The 20,359-nt window shown below is 40.4% G+C and overlaps 1 protein-coding gene across 3 annotated transcripts in view; it reads right to left on the bottom strand.

Annotated features, from left to right (window-relative positions):
* PREP (prolyl endopeptidase) overlaps positions 1–18,019 on the bottom strand; it is a 62,895-nt gene extending 44,876 nt beyond the window's left edge. Inside the window, exons 1-6 of one of the 3 annotated variants that reach the window (XM_081941704.1) lie at positions 17,963–18,019; positions 12,073–12,147; positions 8,684–8,817; positions 8,318–8,448; positions 7,814–8,023; positions 6,826–6,947 (exon numbers count right to left, since the gene is read on the bottom strand). In XM_081941704.1, coding sequence (XP_081797830.1) covers positions 6,826–6,947; positions 7,814–8,023; positions 8,318–8,448; positions 8,684–8,739 — 519 coding nt within the window. In that variant the 5' untranslated portion in view covers positions 8,740–8,817; positions 12,073–12,147; positions 17,963–18,019. Of the gene's footprint in view, positions 1–6,825; positions 6,948–7,813; positions 8,024–8,317; positions 8,449–8,683; positions 8,818–12,072; positions 12,148–16,864; positions 17,094–17,355; positions 17,375–17,962 lie in introns of those variants that run through there. The other 2 variants (XM_081941705.1, XM_081941703.1) reach the window with 2 other exon arrangements.
* Between the last annotated feature and the right edge of the window lie 2,340 nt (positions 18,020–20,359).

Consider the following 20,359-nt stretch of genomic DNA (forward strand, 5'->3'; position numbering starts at 1 on the left):
CAGGACATAATCAGGACCTTCAGTCTTCAGAGCCAAATTTTAAATGGAAAACAAAAGGCTCCCTATTTCTAACTTGGTACATATATTCTGCCAAAGTTATAAAATTCATAACTAGATACATTTTTAATGAAGTTCCTTTTTGTTGTCATCAATGTACCTCTAGTGTTGCTTAAAGGTTTGAATTTAGATCATTTCCTCCAGCAAATAAATAAATATATGTAATATTTATGACTCATTTGTTTAATGGGTTTTATTTATTTATTATGTAATATTTGTAACTCATCTAGTTCTATTTATTTATTTATTTAACATATATTTAGAAGTGGTCCATCTGCCTCATAGAATGACTCTGGGCGGTTTATCTTTTAGGACTTGAGAGAGAAGAGATTATGCTTTCGATCATATAGGTTTCCAAACTTTTAAGCACCACTCAATGCTAATAGGAAGCAAAGATAATTAGCAAATAGTTTTACAAAATCTGTGATGATAAGGTACAGGCTCAAAAATGAACCTCGAGATATTCCATCATCCAAGTACAGCTCCACATATATTCTGAACTGCAGGTAGATAGGATAGCAACTGAATTTTCTGTGCATAAAAGGCTCTGGGTTTAAATGAACAGGAACAATCAAAGGGCAAAATTATTCTGTTGATATGCAGGTTCTTTTAATTAAAATGCCCATCCCCCTCTCTTCCGGGACACATTCAAGTTTACAAACTGGTCTTCTGTTCAAAACTAGGCCTATTCTAGAAAATTAAATTAAATTACATTTAAATTAAAAACACTGAGGGAAAAAATAGGACACTAGGATTTTTTCTATTGATTTTCCATCAAAATCCTAACTACGGCTAATCCTGCTTAGCATTGTTTTGAGATCAACCAAAGTCAGCTTAGTACTGTCCCATTTTCTTTCTTTGAGCCTATTCTACAATAAGATCCAAAACAAAAATTTTGTAAGTCTCTAGCCTTGTATGTGGAGTCCTACTAAATATGATTCTATTTACCCAATCATCTAAAGAAGGCTTGCTAAGGATTCAGGCCCCAAGTGTAGATCAGAAGTCAGGTTTTTTTTTTTTTTTTTTTTGTCACAGCCATTGTTCCATGAAACATCTTCCCCTCAGAAATATACATGGCATCTGATCTTCTGGCATTTTGGAAGGGGCTTAAGACCATTCTTCTTTAGTGGATCTTAAGCCCAGAATGAGGGTTTTGATCTGCTGTTTAGTTTTTTTCAATGTAATATTATGTTGGTTTCAGACTCTCTACCCAGAGATTGAAACAGGGTTAGCCTATAAATATTATAAATAAATACATGTTCCATATCTTGTTTTCCTCATCTTAATTTTCCCAATACTTGGTTCACTTCCAAAGATTTTAGTCCACTGATCCTGACTACTTCCTTTATCTGCTGTTACCCTGTCTAGCTTCCATGCCTTCTTTAGGCTGATTTCTCATCCATCCTGTTATCTTGACAGTGCTACAATTCAACTGGTCCAAGAAGGCATGTGTGAGGTTTTACGTTCCAGCACAACTGTTCTATTTCCTCTTCTGGAAGATTGCCTGAGGAGATAACCAGTCTGCCTGTTTTTTACTCTCCAGAATTCAAAACATTAATGAAAATCTAATGCATCACGTCTCCTGTTACTGTACAATCCATCCTTGAGATTTCAACCACTACTGTTCTTAAGTGCTTTATAATCTCATTACATTAGCTCTATCTGGATTACTTTATTGAAAAGAAAGATCCACCCAAACTATTCCTTTGTGCTTTATGATAAATGCTTCTAGATAAAGAAATAAGGCTTTTAAAATAAAAAAGATTTAAGAAAAACACATATATTGAAAATTGGATGCTTTTCTTGAGTTACTTGAAGAGGGACCCGGTTAGAGGAAGAAATATTTATAGAGTAATCTAATCATTCCAATTTTATATATCATATTTGTCCAATAAGTTGATCTTCACAACAATAGCAAGTATAAGACAAGTCCATTTAAAATCATCATGGCTTTTTGCTTCAGTTGATTCATACCATTTACTAGCGCCACCTTCTGGGAAGTATCTCAAAGTCATTTCTATTTCCAAGCAAATATATTTATTTGCTTCTAGCTAGAACTGATATACAGTAGATGAGGAAAAGATATTGAGGAGCAGAGTTCAGTTAAAAGTGTAAAGGCGAGTTCAACTGGGCTGATCTTCATGAACACATAATCTTAGTGTTGCTGACTGCACCATAAATAGTTTGACAAAGTCTTGTTCCAGACTGTTCTTTTCAACTTTCCAATCTAATCAGCTTTTTGGAATCCCAATACTGTAGTCCTCCATTCAAGTTCTGACTGACTCTATTCTGCTTAACTTCTGAACCTAAACAAGACTGGTGTTGCCAGCTGCTGAGCCAATAGCTGTTTAGGAACCTTTGCCCTTATTTATAAACTTTTAAAAAGAGAAAAGCATTACAAAAGGTAAATTGTTAGGCTATTTTATTCTTTCCAACAAGGAAATCAAGACAGTGAATGTGGCTGTTTCCTAACCGTAATTTCTTTTTATCCTATAACAATCCTGCGAGTTAGACTAAACTAAGAGATGATGGTTAGCATTGTGGCGCATGCTAAGCCAAATCCCTGGCTGATATGTAAGCCAGTGATAGTCACAGAGTCATTCAGTGATGTTCATAACTGACTATGGCTTTAAAACTTTCATTTTACGTATGAAAACATTACATTTCATGGGAATCTAAAAAGGCACAGATTGGAAGGAAGGAGAGATTAATTGAAATGCAATGTATTTTTTCCTCCTCTTTTCACATGAGCCTGATTCCAAGATTGCCTCTAGGGCAAATCCCTACAGTTTTCTTGGCAGGGTTTTTCAGAAGTGGTTTGCCACTGCCCCCTCACTAAGGCCAAGACAGAATGACTAGATAAAGATGGGACTAAAATTTATGGTTTCCAGGTTTCTGGCCTGATGCATTAAAAGTTATGTCAAGCTGGTTTTGAAAGGGATTTTAGGTGATTCATTTTCTTAATTATTTCAAAAGTTTATTAAATTCATAATATTTATCCATAGTTTTGTTTATTTCCCCTTTTACATATAGTATGCTATTCAACTTAACCAATAAAATAGGAGCTCCTGGGGCAATTTCTTTTTACTTCAATTAATATGGGCATCTATTCCAATGTTTATCCTCATCTGGGACACAGTAAGCAAAGGTTTTCAAACATCCTAAGAGTGTACTTAACATCACACATCTTATGTGGAGTTAGCAACCATTCTTCCAATATTAGTAGTCAAAATGTGTCAGGAAGAGAACAAATAATCAGGTCTGACAGAATGCCAAAGCAAGTGCCTTTAATTAACAGCTAAGGCTGCAAGCGTAGGAACCACCTGCAACTTTATAATCAAAAGTTATTAATTCCTTCACATAAATATATACCATTGCTGTGCAAGCTCCTGTTATTACATCAAATTTAATAAATTTAGCAAAATGAGACATCACTCTTCAATATTTTTTTTCATAATTGATAATATTTTGGGGAGCTGAATACCTAACCAGAAGACACTAAAGATATTCCCATTCTCTCAGACAGCAAATCCCTAAGAATTTAATAATTTACATTTGATTTAAAACATGTTTAAAACTATATTAAAACTATACTTGGAAGTATACATCTCTCAGCCAACAAAACTGCTCTGAAAGCAATAAACCTCTGCATGGACTCCCAAACATAATTTTGGTTATGATTTAGAGATTTTCAAGGAACATAGGCTAACAGTTACACGTAATTGGGATAGTCCATTTGTCAATCACAGATTAACTGAACTAGAGATCTGATAGCAAAATTGTAACATGGCAGAATTACTCAGAATAATTTTTTAATCTGTCAAGAACTTCTAAGAGCATGTAGAACTATGTGATCTATTGATGAACGTACAACCTGGAATATTACAGCAAGATACTTAAAATTCCTAATATGTTCAGTCTCCTGTGCATCTCATTCTATTCAGCTATATATCAGTGGTGGGTTTCTGCCGGTCTTCATCGGTCCGCACGAACTGGTTGGTGACTGGACCTGGAAGTAACTTCTGGGCCCTGGGAACGGCACTGGCCCTGTCGCTCGTTCCCCCCATCCCTCCGGTCGCTGCTCGCTTGCTCCCCCCCACCTGTCCCCAGACTTGCCTAAGATGCCTGGCCACCAGAAAGTATGGCGCGGGGGTAGGGATGGTGGCAGGAGATTACGCGACGTGGCTAGCATCTTTGGCAAGTTTGGGGACCTCGCAAGGTCCCCAGACTTGCCCAGTAAAGCACAGGGCGGCAGGGCGGCAATAGCTTCCGTGGTGTGGCCTGGCCGCCAGCAAAGCACCTCCCCAGACTTGCCCAGCAAAGCACGGGGTGGCCCCTTGCTTTGACAGCCAACTCGTTTCCAATTGGGGTGGGGAAGAAATCCATCTTTTCTGTCCCTCTCCATGGATCCCTCCCAATTGGAAACGAGGCGGCTGTGAAAGACAAGGCAGCGCGCCCCACATGGCTGTTCAAGGAGCAAAAGAAGAAACAGGAGAGGAGTTCCACGTGGGGCTTTTTAAACAGCCAACTCCCCTCCAGTTAATTCTTCTGTTTGAACAAGCCATGCGGGGTGCACTCCCTTGCTTTGACAGCCGCCTCGTTTCCAATTTGGGGGGGGGGGAGAAATCCATGCATTAGAGGGAGAGGAAAAACGCATGGATTTCTCCCTCCACACATTGGAAACCAGGCGGCTGTCAAAGAGAAGGAAGCAGTGTGCACCATGTGGGCTATCCTCCAACAACCGAAGAAGGAACAGGAGGGGAGGATTCGGTGTTGGGGGATAGCCCATGTGGTGCGCACTCCTTTCTCTTTGACAGTGTCCTGCTTTCCAATGGGGGGGGGGAACCCATTCGTTAGAGAGAGAGGAAAAACACATGGATTTCTCTCCCCCCCCCTATTGGAAACCAGGCGGCTGTCAAAGAGAAGGGGGCAGTGCGCACCAGGTGGACTATCCCCCAACAGTTGAAGAAGGAACAGGAGGGGAGGATTCGGCTGTTGGGGGATAGCCCATATGGTGCGAGATCCCTTCTCTTTCACAGCTGCCTGGTTTCCATTGGGGGGGGGGGAATCAATGCATTTTTCCTCCCTCTGCATGGATTTCCCCCCCCCCATTGGAAACCAGGTCTCTCTCTCTCTCTCTCTGTCTCACACACACACAAACCTTGCATATGTAAGGGGGACTGGATCAGCTGGGAAGCTGGCAAAAAAGAAGCCTCTATTTCTCCGCTGCCGCTCACAAAAAAAGGAGGTAGTGATACTAGCCGAGTCTCTCTTCACTTACCGCTCACCACCACCACCCCTGTGGCCCGCCGGCTGCAGCCCTTTCTGTCCTGCCTAGCTGGGTGACTGGCTGGGAAAGCGGCGAGGGAATGAGTGTTGGTTATGAGTTTTGCGAGCTGCGGCAGCGAAAAAATAGAGGCTTCTTTGCCAGCCTCCCAGCTGATCCAGTCCCCCTTACACATGCACCTTGCATTGCGGCAAGTGGTGTGTGTGTGTGTGTTTGTGTATGACATAGGTGCCTTCTGTGGCGTGCCCAACACCTTCGGACACCCACCAGGTCAACCGCTGAGTGGCAGAGAAATCTGGCTTCGTCAAAAAGAAAAAAAGCCCTCTCTGCTGCACTGCTAAAAAGGCGGGAACCAAGGCCAAGAGATAACAGGACGACTAACCATATTCGGTTAATGCCCAGCGCAGTAAGAGGCTGAATTGTGAGCTCTGTGAATTGGCTTGTAGGACACAGAATGCCATTTATCAGGCATTGGTTTTAGTTCATAGAATATACCTACGAATATAATTGGAAGGGATGTGTTTGTGTGAGAGAGAGAGGTGAGAGAGAGAAAGAAAGAAAGGAAGGAAGGAAAGAAGGAAGGAAGGGAGGAAGGAAGGAAGGAAGGAAGGAAGTGGGAGATATACATACAAGAAAGGAAGGAAGGAAGGAAGGAAAGGAGGGAGAGAAAAAAGAGAGAGACAAAGACAGAAAGAAAAAGAGAAAGAAGGAAAGAGAAAGAAAGGAAGGAAGGAAGAAAAAAGAAAGAAAGAAAAAAAGAAAGTGGGAGAGAGAGAGATGAAAGAAAGAAAGGAAAAGGGAGAGAGAGACAAAAGGAAGGAAGGAACAAATGAAGGAAAGAAAGAAAGAGAACTTATGACCACAACTGAGCCCAACATTTTGGTTACTAAGCAAAATTGTTGTTAAGTGAGTTTCACCACATTTTCCAAGTTGGCCACGCCTATCCGGTCACACAATCGCCAAGCCACTCCCACAAAACAGGCCACACCTACAGAATAGGTTCTAAAATTTTTTGAAACCCACCACTGATATATATGTTGCCTTTGTTACATTTGTGTTGCATTTGCATGTGTTGCATTTGTGCTGATAAATAAATAAAGGGAGACTAGTATAGATCTATTTCAAACTATTTAGCTCTCATCAGCTAGCCATACCCTTATTGCCCAGGTTCAATTCCCAGTAAGGGTATGGCTGGCTGATGAGAGCTAAATACACATAATAACAATTATTATTATTGCTTTTAAGAGCATTCAGATTCTGGTGTTTGGCAATTGCAGGGAAAATATATAGAAGCTATCAAAGTGGTCTATATACTATTAACCTTCCATTCAGAATTATTTACATCATATTTGACTAACACAAAAGAAACAAGAAACAGAGCTAATGTATTTGACAAACAACAGCTGGTTGTCTAAATACAGTTTATTTTATTTTATTGTCTACCAATATTCTAAGAGAATCGTTCAAAGACTGCGTCATACCTCAACTCCACCCATCCATTTTGGCTCATGAGGAAATTCGGCACATAAAACATCTTTTGACTGGTCGGTTCCCAGGACATGATAGTATAGTTTCTGGTGCAAATTGGTTGATGTTTCAGTGCCTGGGGGAAACAGCATATTTGATTACATGTATGCAAGTTGTTCTTCAAAAACATCAATGATAAGAATTTGCAATTCCTACAGAATAAAAGTTGTTCAACTGGAAAGGTAGCAAATTATGTAATTCATAATATTTATCAAATTGCTGGAAATACTAGCCCTACTTGCCAAAAGGTTTTTTCTTGTCTACAGGGATAATTACCTACTTAAATATAATATCTCTAAATTATTTCTTTTATTTAAAAGTAAGCTGGCGTATTTCTTTCACTTACTTATTTATTTGTTAGGGAAGTGAAACATCATTTTGGCTGTAACTTAAAATCTCAGTGGTTTCAGGAAACCAAGACTTGTTAGCAAAGATAGTCAGGCAGAATGAAAAACCATCGGAGTCAAGGAGGCTAAAGCACTGGAAGGGAAGGCAGCCCAGGGAGGGAGGGAGAGAGGCATTAGGCAAGCAGGCTCTCGGAGTTACCCTTGAAGTTCAGAAACCTGTCTTGAACTAGATACAGCAGAGGTCCCCAAACTGGTTTCATGGAAGACAATTTTTCCAGAGATCCCTGTGTGTGAGAGGGAGGACGAGTGTGCAACCTAGATCCATACATGTGCAGTTTACAGAAGTATTTGTGCTCCTCTGAGAATCTAATGCCTGATGATCTGAGGTGGTGCTGAGGCAGTGATGCTAGCACTGGGAAGCGGCTGCAGGTACCTATGAAGCTTCATTCGTTCGCCCACCGCTCACCTCCAATTGTGCGGCCCGGTTCTTAACAGGCCACAGACTGCTACCTGTTTGGAGACCCCTGAGATACAGGACCCAGATGCTGTAGGTTAAGCTAGATTCCTATGCAAACCTTTATTGCGTGCCACTCACCATCACTTTTGCCGTCGCTTTTGGGGTAGGAATTGTAGAACATGCCTCTGCCATCATGTGTCCAAGCCATACAACTGAATTTTACCATTTCCAATGTGTCTGGAAGTTCTTCAGCATTGTCCACCTTCATAAATTTAATCGTTACCCAGTCTGATCCACTGGAACTCAAGCCATATGCAAAATATTCCCCATCTTCACTGAATGCAAAACCTGCAGGTTATTTACAAATCATATCAGTGATATTTTCTTTTAGATCATTGTTCTGTTTCAATTTTTTGAAGTTGGTGTCTCTCCAGATGTGTTGGTCATACAAGTCTCAGAATTTTAAACAATCATAGTTAAAAGCCACACTATTTCTTTACTACACCAGCAGCAGATAAAACACATCAAACCTGGATGTTCTTTAGATGCACGGAAGTTAATTTTTTTAGGATGTCCACATATGCATGTGTTGTGATTTGTGAAATCTTTATTCATAACTCAAAGGAAACCTGTTATACTGACCTCGTAAAGCCACAGTGCCATCATCTGAAAGCTTATTAGGATCAAGAAATACTCTGCCATCAGTATCCAAAGAATCTTGCACATATAATACTCGTTGGTTTTGAAGTCCAGAATTATAAAAGTGAAAATACCTAGAAGACATGTGTGATGCTGTTCTTAATTTTAAGTAAAGCCAAATCTAGATACCAACATTATCCCAGTAAATAATAATAATAATAAAGGCAAACACACCATAGACATAACTATTACTGTATTGAGACTCAGTGAACATATGACACATCAACCACAATCCTCAGCATTACCAGCAACAATTCTGCCTATGAATCAAATCAATTGCTTGCTGACATGGGCAAAGTCTTGACATACCTTTTCCCTTTCTTGAAATGGCAACTATACTTGGGATAGTCATATAGTTCAGTCATTCGCTCTTTAAATAGCCCCCGGACGCTGCATTGTTCAAGGAAGGGCACAGTTATTTTATTTTGGGCTTCTACAAATGCCTAAGGAAAAAGTAACACAATATATCCAATTAGACAAACATATATGTTGATTTGAATAGCAAAAGAAAAGTTATGTGCTGATTGTGTATAATTTCACCTCAAAACTAAAATAAAATGCAACTCATCAATTATTTTAGGAAGATTATATTTCACATTATCAAAAAGCAGAAAAATTCCACTAGGCATAAAGCCTAATAGTATCCAAACTAAATTGTATTTTAAAAAAAATATCCAAACTAAATTGGTCGACTAGTTTTCTGGACACTGGAAAAACCTATCTAGTTTTCTCAATATCTATCATGTTTTTTTTTCAATGTAAAAATAAGGTGGCACTTTTTTTGCTGTAAGATGAATAGGCTTTGGCCAAAAAAAAAAAAAGCCCATCATTTTTCATTGACAACTCTACATTTTGGTTTTTTTCAAGTGCCACACCATACAACTTTCTTAAACACCGAGGGAATCAATGAAAGGACTCCAAGCATCTTTTTTGAAACAGACTATATTTTTACATTTATATATTTACTTTATATTTTGTGGGCGTGCTGATGAACATGCCCAGAATGAGCAAATTAGTGTAAAGTGATATTATTAACTTAAGAATTAAGTCAGCCCTGACTCAGAAAATTCTGACACCAAAGAGCCTGTTTTGGGAGTGCCAGACAGGTTTAGCTAAGGAAGTTGTGAGCATTCAAGCACCTGAGTATGATATGACTAGCAGCCATCGGTAGCAGCCGCACCTGCAATCAGAGGATGAAGAACAGGAGCTGAGCATCCACCCAGGTGTGAACGTGCCATGTGCTCCGATGAGGAGAACAGTGATGCAAGAGCATTCTTAACCTTCACTGGGTTGTCTCTAGAGGTGGTCCTCACTTACCAATCACTCATTTGGCAACCTGTTGAATGTCCAATGGTGCTGAACAAGCAATAGCTACTTATACTGCTATTTATTAAGAGCTGTGGTTGCTCAGTGGTTAGAATGCAGTATTGCAGACTACTTCTGCTAACTGCCGGCTGCTTGCAATTTGGCTGTTCGAATCCCACCAGGCTCAAGGTTGACTCATCTTTCCACCCTTCCGAGGTTGGTAAACTGAGGACCCAGATTGTTGGGGGCAATAGGCTGACTCTGTAAACCACTTAGGAAGGGTTGTAAAGCACTGTGAAGTGGTATATAAGTCTAAGTGCTATTGCTATAATCCTCACACTTACATCAGCCTCAATGTTCACCAGTACCCCACTTGCAATTACAGCACTGCAGCATCCCACAGGTGTGATCTTTGCTGGTTCCTACAAATTAACTTTATGGGAAGCCATTATGAGATCACAAATGGTGTCTATGTGATATCCTCACTTAAGGACCTGTGACTATTTCACTTAAACAAAAGCAACTGAAAGCCTTGGATTTCTGTTGCAGAGTAGGGCGGTCATGTGATGTCACATTTTATTTTTATTTATTAATTAAACCTGTCTTGTTTTTGGATAGTGAATGCATCACTTAGCAGTGGAAAATCCAGCCTGATTACAATAATTGAGGATTATGTGTACATCATGATTCTATGCACTTGAAACTAATCCTTTCGTATCCCGAAACTCTGCAGTTCTGATTGAGGGCCAGCTGCCAATCTATCTACGGCACTTAGACCTTCGCAGTATAACCTGATTATACTTTCACCCACTGCATTTGATTCTGGCCACTTGAAAGGAGGACTGCATGCAAACTCTCCAGGTATTTGGGGCTTTCTCTGTATCATGTGTGCACTTGTACACACCCACTGCCTACTGTATTTGTTTAATCTTATGTAAAGATTCTTGAAAACTCCTTTTCTCTCTGCATACATTATGTCTAACCTGGAACGGGAAATAACACAAATATGAATTCAAGTAGCTTTATTGTAACTTTTTTTTAAAAAAAAACCTGAACTGTAACAGCTACAACGTACTTGACCTATGTTAAGCACATTTGTGTAAGAAGATAAATTTAATCCACTTTAATTGCAAAGCAGATTGCAAAAATTAATTACTGCTTTTGTGAACAGAGGTATAACTTATACAGTTTCATGCATCATTTCACCCAGGTGTTCTTTTTAGTGAAAAAAAAAACAGATAATGAGGACAATAAAGCCATGTATTAATTTTTGGACAGCTTAATTGATTTCTAAGTAAGTTTTGTTGCATTCAATTGAGTTTTCAGCAGATTCCTATGAATATTTACCGAGAAGACTCACTGACTTTAAAAGGGCCTTGTAACAAATGAATTTGTGCTGGATGCTAGTTTAAAGGTGAAAATAGACATGTATATGGGAAAAGCAACACTGCTTGGTGTTTCTTTAATGAAAAGCAGCCAACTGGGGAAGAAAAGGCAAGTTTAAAATTGAAATTTTCCTTCTTTTGTTATTTCACCAAATACTAAAGAGAGAGAGAGAGAAAAAAAGAACAAAAACCATCAATTAGGCAATTTAGTGACTTCCATATATTTTGGATTCTATTTCTACCATTCCTTCCACTGATCGTATTGGTTGGGTTTTGTAGGATATATTATTTAGCTTGTTATTCCCATTTCCTTATCAGTCTGCAGTAGTGTGCACCTTCAATTCCTAACAGGGGAAGTCCTTCATATAATAAATTGGGGATTTAATCAAGGAGAGAAGCAATCTGGTATTAAGGAGAAACTCCCTAACAGTGAGAACAATTAACCAGCCTTCAGAAGTTGTGGGTGCTTCATCACTGGGGATTTTTAAGAAGAGACTGGATAGCCACTTGTCTGAAATGGTATAGGGTCTCCTGCTTGAGCAGGTGGTTGGACTAGAAGATCTCCATGGTCCCTTCTAGCTCTATTAAGAATTGAATTGAACTGAATTTGGGGCACAGTGCCATTTAATATGCTACTGCTTTTCTTATTCCATAAACCCAAGGCAATACAGCAATTGCTGTACAACTATAATGAAAGTATAGAATTCCTTAGTCCAATAATTATGGGAACCAAGTATGGGCTTATCATTTAACTAGCAGCAATCCTTCAATTTTTTTTAAATTTTTTATACCAGAAATCAAAAGGACTAAACTACTGATCCATTTTTATTCATAATTGTGTATGGTGATTTGAAATGACTTTCCATAATTGTTCTCTTAGTCCTGCCTAAAAATGCCAGGATTGAACTTCAAATCCTTCTCATGTACCTTTTTAAATGGCTTTTGATATAGAAAATTCACATAGCTTTACATAGAGATTTCAGATGCAAAGTTATTGTTCATGCTTACTTTTGTTTGTTCACTGTCAGGATCTTCAAGCCAATTATAAGGGTCACATATTTTGCAGCCATGATAGTCATCTACCTTTAGGGGAAAAAACAAACAGAGATGGGTAAAAAAATAATCTACTGTTCTCTAATATTAGAATTTGTTATATGGAATTTAAAAAGTTATTTTTCTGGAAACAAGGTAATGCAGGTAGAGAAGGTAAATAATTTTATCCACCTCTCTGATTGCAGAGCAATAGCTTCTTCCAAATAATCATTTAATCAATTATTTATAACTTGAGCTCCAATATTAAGGATTGAATGTAGCCGTTTGTGATCCTATTACAGAAGTCTATGGTATAATGCCATTTGTCTCAACTGCACACTGATAGGAAGAAAAGACATACAGGATGGAGAGTGGACTAAAATTCTCCAAAAATATAGATCACTATATTTTGTTAGCAAAGATATGACTTTTGCAATTTTGTGTGCGCTCACATTTGTGAAACGGTAGCAAAGGTACGTTGATTTCACCCCTGAATTACATTGAATTGAAACTGTTCACAATGTAAGTGACCCAGAAAAAAATGAAAAGGAAGTCATAAAAGCTATGCCAATGTTGAAATATGGCAACATATATTTACTCAGCTATGGATATATTAAAATATAGATGTGGTTCATTTAGAAAGTGATGGTATTACTTGTTTAAGATATTCCTGGAGACATCAACTATGCCTTTTCGTATAGAGAAATGACGACAGCATTCTTTCAAATGGAAAAGTAGCAAGAGAGAGTGCAAAAGCTACAAGGTGTTGCATACATCTGGAAAATTATTGATAGAATTTGAACGAGAAGGAAATGAAATACGACAACGAACAAAATTTGTCAAGTGCCACAGCAGCTTTATGCCAGTTAGTGTGTGTCTGGACCTGATGTTTGTTCTTCAGCAAGTCAGTAAGGACCACACAAATGTTAAGAAAGTACAGTAGTTTATTTGCTAATTTAGAAAAAATGTGTAATAAATTTAGTCATTTTGAAATACATACATACATACATACATACATACATACATACATACATACATACATACATACAACCAAATCCTGGTTGGTTGCTGAAAATGGCAAGAATATTATATGATGGAAGCAAAGCATGCACAAGAAATTTATAGAATCCTTAACTAATGATTCAATATTGAGCAGGAAGAAAATCAAGGGTGTGTGATTTTCCCTTTATTGCTTGATCTATTTATGGATAAATGAATAAGGAATGCTTGCAATGACATTAGAACTATGTTGCTTGGAGATATGAATTTACTTTTATTTTATGGTGCTGTATTGGATGCAAACCCAAATCATTTGCACCAAGAACTAGATAGGCTGTATGATGCAACAAAGATAATGAACTGGAACCTAATACACTAATGCACCTAGCTGTATTTCATAGAGAAAATGGCAAAAGTGGTAACATTAAAGGAGATGATGTAGTTTTTAATTTTGCTTCTTTAGTTTTATTTTTTTCTCCCTTTATTTTTTTTGAAGAGCTTACAATTTTAACTCCTCACATTATTTCCTTCAAAAGAAAATAGTACGATGTCTACATATGCACTCAATAAATAAGGTAAAGTTGAAGGTTCCCCTTGCACATATATGCTAGTCGTTCCCAACTCTAGGGGACAGTGCTCATCTCTGTTTCAAAGCTGAAGAGCCAGCGCCATCCGAAGACATCTCCATGGTCGTGTGGCCAGCATGACTAAATGCAGAAGGTGCATGGAACGCTGTTACCTTCCCACCAAAGGTGGTCCCTATTTTTCACTTGCATTTTTATGTGCTTTCAAACTGCTAGGTTGGCAAAAGCTGGGGCAAGTAATGGGAGCTCACTCCGTTATTTGAACCGCCAAACTGCCGACCTTCTGATCGGCAAGCGCAGCATCTTAGCCATTGAGCCACCACATCCCTAGATACTCAATAAATAGATACTCTAAAATCTAGTTTAATATGGTACATAGCCGGCTGGCAGGTTAGCTGGCTTATATTTACAGTTAAGTCTATGTCAGTCACTTATATCCTTCTGAAGCACTGAATCCGCCATCCTTCAAAGTAATCCCAAAAGAAGAAAAACAGGGTTAGCACATATTCAGCAAAGGAATTCAGATCTCTTTATCAAGATGATCTCTCAGCAAAAGTAATTGTTTGACCAGAGAATAAACCTAATTACAAAGACTTGGAATCCTTTTCCATGACATCAGTGAAACCACCACTGATGTCATGCTTCAGATTGCTATCCTTTCTCTGCTTGTTTCTTTATCGAAGATAACCTGCTTGTCTCCTGGCAATAGGTACACAAGATTGCAGTCTTTCTATTCAATCCAGAGCAATTTTATTCAGAAAGGAAGCATATGTAGTTCGATGGAAAATACACTTACATCAGTCAGCACTGAATTGCAGACAGAGAGTATATTTATACACAGACACAAACTCACATACACACAGGAAGAAAAGCTTTACCAGAGATCCAGCGTTGTTTACTAATTGATTTGTGAGGTTAATACTAATGTATTAACAAAAAAGGCAATCAAGATTTCTGTTCTCAAGAACCTATGATCACTACAGGTAGTCCTTGACTTACAACTGTAATTAAGTCCAGATTTACGGTTGTAAGTCATGCTGATCATTAAGCAGGTCATCATGAGACTGACCTCTTTTTACAACATTTTTTGCAACAGCCATTAAGCAAATCAGCATGGTCACTAAGCACATCTGCAGTCATGAAATGAACTCATTGTCCACAATGGCAAGGTGTTTATTTTGCCAGAAACCAGATGTAAATGCCACGCTAAGTTCTGGTTCTAACAGACTTCTTCAAACTTAATGGCACTTAATATGCCATCCCATTCTACATTTATCACAATCATCCCCCTCTTCAAAAATACAATTGGCACCAGAGAAGGTATTAAACATATAAAAGAGTCAGAACTTTCTCCCAGAAAATAAGCAAATTAAATTAGATAAATTGGAAAAGGGAGGTGCTGACAAGGATACATTCAAGAAACTAGTGATTTTCCTTATGATGCCAAATTTGCATAACTCTAAAATCACTGGGGTATGAACAGCTATTTCAAATCATTTGTAAATGCTAAAGGAAGGCCTGATTATAGGGCAGATATTACATAGATCTGAATATTATATGGAGCTGAATTCAGGTGCTGACACATAGGATGGATGGATGGATGGATGAGAGGCCTAAGACCAATAATTGAAGTTTTGCCAATCATTAGTTAATAAAATGAAGATGTAAGATTGATTTTGAAATATGAATAGATTTACTTCAGTGTCAGAGGGTATAAAAAGCAGAAGAAAAAAATTTCAGTCTCACAACAGAGCAGAAAGAGGAACCTCCAAATATATTTCAATTACTTTATCAGAGTTTAATGTCTGTGTAACTGTACTCATGCAGAATTTTTTTTGACACATTGCAGATGTTGGGAATCTACTCAGGAATACAGACAGCAGAGCTGCAGAGCTGCTAAAGTGCGAAATGCTGCCCATTTTCTCCCATTCTCAAACTTAATTTTTTCAGCTTCCAATTAAGAATTCACCCATGAAATCTATACAGAAATGCCCATAGGGATCAAGCTTGAATACACCTGTTGCGAGGAGGAAACAAAAGATATTGTAGATTTGTCTCTCTGCTGGAAAACAATGTTATCCATCTTCACTTTCTCTTGGAACGTCATGATATAGAGAATTAATATGTTGCAGAAAAAGTACCTGAGGAACAGCCTCAAGTAAATCAACCCACTTGCTATGAACAAGCCCATGGTTATAGCTGCCATCTAAATTGGCAGACAAATGTTTCTCTTCTTGAACAACAGGTTTCGTGTTAATGTAAGGCTTGGGTTTGGCGAAGATGTGCCAACACTAAACTTCCAAGGTCAGGCACTGAATTACCCTTACCTTATAATAAGCAGCCTCCAAGGTAGCATGAATGAGCAGCCAGATCAAAGTAAGCGCTGGTGGGAATGTCTCTGCTTTCAGTAATTGGTGTAACCAGAGAATATAGGGACCCCACTCGTTGATATCCCTCTCCCTCAAAACTCAGGGTGTTAGAAACCCTCAGAGGATTGCACAACTGATCTAGGCGCTTGTTGAAGTGCACAACTAGTCCAGGTGTTTGTCAAATGTTCTTTTAAGATCTTAATTATCCAAATGCAGAGGGGGGGGACAGTTTTGAACTGCAGGTAATCCTCGTCTTAGAACAGTTTACTTAGTGACTACTCGAAGTTACAACGGCACTGAAAAAAGTGACTTATGATCCAATCTTCATACTTATGACAATTGCAGCATTCCCATGGTCACGTGATTTACATTTGGATGTCTGACAACTGACTCACATTTATGACGCTGGCGGTGTCCCAGGGTCATGTGATCTCTTTTTGCAACCTGCTGACAAAGCAGGGGGAAACCAGATTCGTTTGACAATTGCCTTAATAATTCAACGCCTGCAACGATTCACTGTACAAATGTTAAGAGATTCGCTTAATGAAAGTCGTAAAATGGGGCAATATTCACTTAGCAAATGTCTCACTTAGCAACATATATTTTGGGCTCAATTGTGGTCGTAAACTGAGGAATACCTGTAAAATATCCCTCCGGTAATGAACCTTGAGAGAAAGAGAGAGACAGAAAGACAGACAGAGAGAGCGAGAGCCACTCGAAAGCGTTAAGAGCAGGAAGCCGGGAGCGGGAGAGAGGCTCGTACGGGAGAAAGCGGGACAAGAAAGGCAGCGGCGGGGCAGAGACGCTGGTACTCACGGAGGTCTCGTCGCGGAACACCTCGGGGTACTGGAAAACCTGCATGCTGGTGAGGGAAAAGCCGGAGAAGCCGACAAGCGCCTCGGCGGTGAGGATAGCAAAGGGGCGGGAAGAAGGAAGAGGTGGATCCAGGCAGATCAGGGCAGAGGAAAGCGCCGCGCTTCTTCAGCCGGAGACGGGCGTGCAAGCTCTGCACAAGCCGCTAGACCCTCCCATCCCCAACGAGGAGTTTCCACCTCCGGCAAAAGGCAAGAGAAGCGAGGCGAGGAGACTCAAACCGCCGCATGGCTCCCCCTACAGCAAGCCACCGGAGCCAGGCTGGCCTCTGTCTCCGCCTCGGCCGGGAAAGGATTTGCCCAGCCAAGGGCGAATTGAGAGCCTCGCAAGCGGCCCCAAAGCGAAGGAAGCTGTTTGGACCGGTTGCGCCGGGTGGCGCTTCGCCCGTATGCGTGGTTTGCATCGAGGCTTGGTTCGCACCATACCTGATCCACCTACCTAGTACTTTGCCACAGGTTAGCCGAGCGTGTTACACAAACCAGCCCTTGTGGTTTAAGCTTTGGTGTGATTAGCGAAGCCAGAAAATTGGCTTATAAACCGTCATTAACCTTGAAAGTAGGCTCGGTTTCCACACTTGCAGGGGAATGCTGCTTCAACCCAAGGTGGTGGTGGTGGGTGGGGTTTTCCACTTCAGTCACAAGAGCAGATAGGGTCGCTCATTGTTCGGACCAAGCGAGTGTTGATTTAGTGTTTGGATCAAGTATTGACCGACTGGGCATCGCTTCATGGACTGTCAGAACGACTGGCTCAAAGTCACCCAACCGCCTTTCATGCCTGTAGGAAGTTAGCACCCACCCCTCTCCTAGAAAAATGAAATATCCTAGGAAATATTGAAAAGGCAGAATATTACATTTCCCTGGATCAGAAATGGAGAAACATGTTTTTAGGCAGGAAACAGATTCACTTTTAATAGCCCCCACTTTTTTTAATGGCCCATTAAGATGCCCAAGCCAGTCTATTCTACATAATAAAGAGTTCTCTCCTTCAGCTCCAGAGTGATGGGATTAAGGTATGATAGTATTAGCCCTTTACCCAACTCACCACATGGCATCTGGAAACTCAAACTTGGCCCCCTGGGAGTCTGACAACCAATCAGAATACATTTCTTACACAGGAACAGGAAACGGAGAGGTGGGGCCGAACAGATTATAAAAAACCCTTCTTGTGCTCTTCTCTTCTTCTCCACCAACACCTTTTCTGTTCAGGACTCAGGCCACGTGGTCCTGTCCACCATTAAACCATCTTTCCAAGCAGCCTCCATGTCTCCAGTGTCTTTTTCCTCACTCGGAGCCGAATATTTCTTCCAACATGCCCAAGGCAGAACTGCAATTCACAATCTCCTATTTCTAATCTGGTGCTAGAATATATCAAATGGTATTGCAGGAAGTTTATCACCCAGCTCTCTCACAGAAAAATGAAATATCCTAGGGAATATTGAAAAGGCAGAATATTTCTCTGGATGTGAAAAGAAACGTGTTTCAAAAAGACAAGGTAACTCCCTGCAGCTTCCTGGCCCCACCTTTTGTCCATGAGCCATTAAAGCCTGAGCCAGTCCCTTTACATAATAACAGAGTTCTCCTCTTCAGCTCCAGGGGGATGGGAATGAAGGCATGATAATTGTAAGCCTTTACTCAACTGACCACATGGCATCTGAACTCAACCAAATCTGGATTCAAAACACAGCCTAGAGAGTTGCTCCTGCATGGCCTCATGGAAGTCTGACAACTAATCAGAAGACAAGCTCAAGATCAAAGGTCAGAGAGGGCATAAAACCAGGGACTCAGCTTCTCTTCCTTCTCTTTTTCTCCACCAACATTGAAGCATGTGATCACCTTTTCTGTTCAGGACTCAAGCCATGTGGTCCTGTCCACCATTAAAACCATCTTTCCAAGCAGCCTCCATGTCTCCAGTGTCTTTTTCCCCACTTGGAGCCGAACCCAGAGCGACATTTCTTCCAACAGTGTTATTCTATGTCAACCTCAATATTCCTTCTTAAACAGGAGGTTGGCCTGGTTCAGGATGTTATAATTGTATAAAGTGTAAAAATTTTTACTATGCAGTACGATATAGTGTATATTGATTTTATAGCAATTTGGGGGCAATTTTAACTCTCTTTTGTTTTTTATTAAAAATTTTATTGTGGTCAGGAGTCACCCTTTTAGAGGTTGCATTGTAAATCAGTTGGGAGGTTGTTTGACCACACTTCTCATAGGGGAAAATAATAGATGTTCTGGTGCAATTCAACATTCAGCTATGGTGTGTAAACTCTACTGTGTTGCAAGGTCCTATGGCCAGCAGTGATCAGTTATTGGTAGATTCCCACTTCAGTGATCTTCCTGCTTCCTGAATAGTTGATTCCCGTCAGAGAGAGGAGAAAAGATTAGGAATATTCCACAGTAGGGAATAAGTTTCACTTCTTTTTTCCTTCCCATTTAACATCAACATAAATATACAGTATTCTAACTTCAGTTCTGGACCGAACTGCTTCCTCAGGAAGAATCATTTCATACGCTAGGGATCCTACTAGAGCAGTGTTTCTCAACTTTAGCAAATTTAAGATTTCAGTTCCCAGACTTGCCCAGCCAGCATGAAATTGAAGTGCACAAATTTTAAAGTTGAGAAACACTGTTTTATGTCCTCCTTGTTGAGGTATGGCTAAGGAGATCCTCTGCCCAGGTGCATCTTGCATCAGAGGCTACCTTTCCTGGATTCCTGGATCACTCACGCCTTGGATTAGTATGAGCCTATTTTAATTAATACTATGCTTTCTGTTGATGAAGAGCACTCATAAACATCACCTAGCCTAGAATGCTGGGATTTGGCAGGTATGGGTATCAGTCAGTTTACCACTGTTAAAACCGTTGTACTTGTTGGCCACAGTGACGTGCGGTGAGCTTTATGGCTGGTGAGGCTGGTGACGTCATCAGCGTGAGCCCCGGTCCCCTTCATGTTGACTCAGGAAGGAGGGCAATGGGACCACGTCAGCCTCCCTCCTGCGCACGTTCCATTCCCCGCCTTCCTAAGTCAACATGAAGGGGACCGCGGAGCGTGCTCCGTGGGACCGCGGCTCACGCTCCGCGATCCCTTCTCCGCGATCCCTCCAGCCTCCCTCCTCCGCACGTCCCATTCCCCGCCTTCCTAAGTCAACATGAAGGGGATCGCAGAGCGCGCTCTGTGGGACCGCGGCTCACGCTCCGTGATTCCCTTCATGTTGACTCAGGAGTCTCCTCCTTCCTGACTCCTGAGTCAACATGAAGGGGACCACGGAGCGCTCCCATTCCCGACCACATGTGCACAAGGCTCCTCAGCGCCTTTTCCCTTCCCCCCCCTTTAAAAAATTTTTCATGATGAGAGCGGTGCGGCTCTGCCTCCCCTGCCTCCCCTGACCGCACGTCCCTGGTTGGCCACTGGTTTCCAAGTATAATTCAAGAATCTGAT

Source organism: Natrix helvetica, assembly GCF_964273705.1.
Source record: "Natrix helvetica genome assembly, chromosome: 2".
NCBI lineage: Eukaryota > Metazoa > Chordata > Lepidosauria > Squamata > Natricidae > Natrix > Natrix helvetica.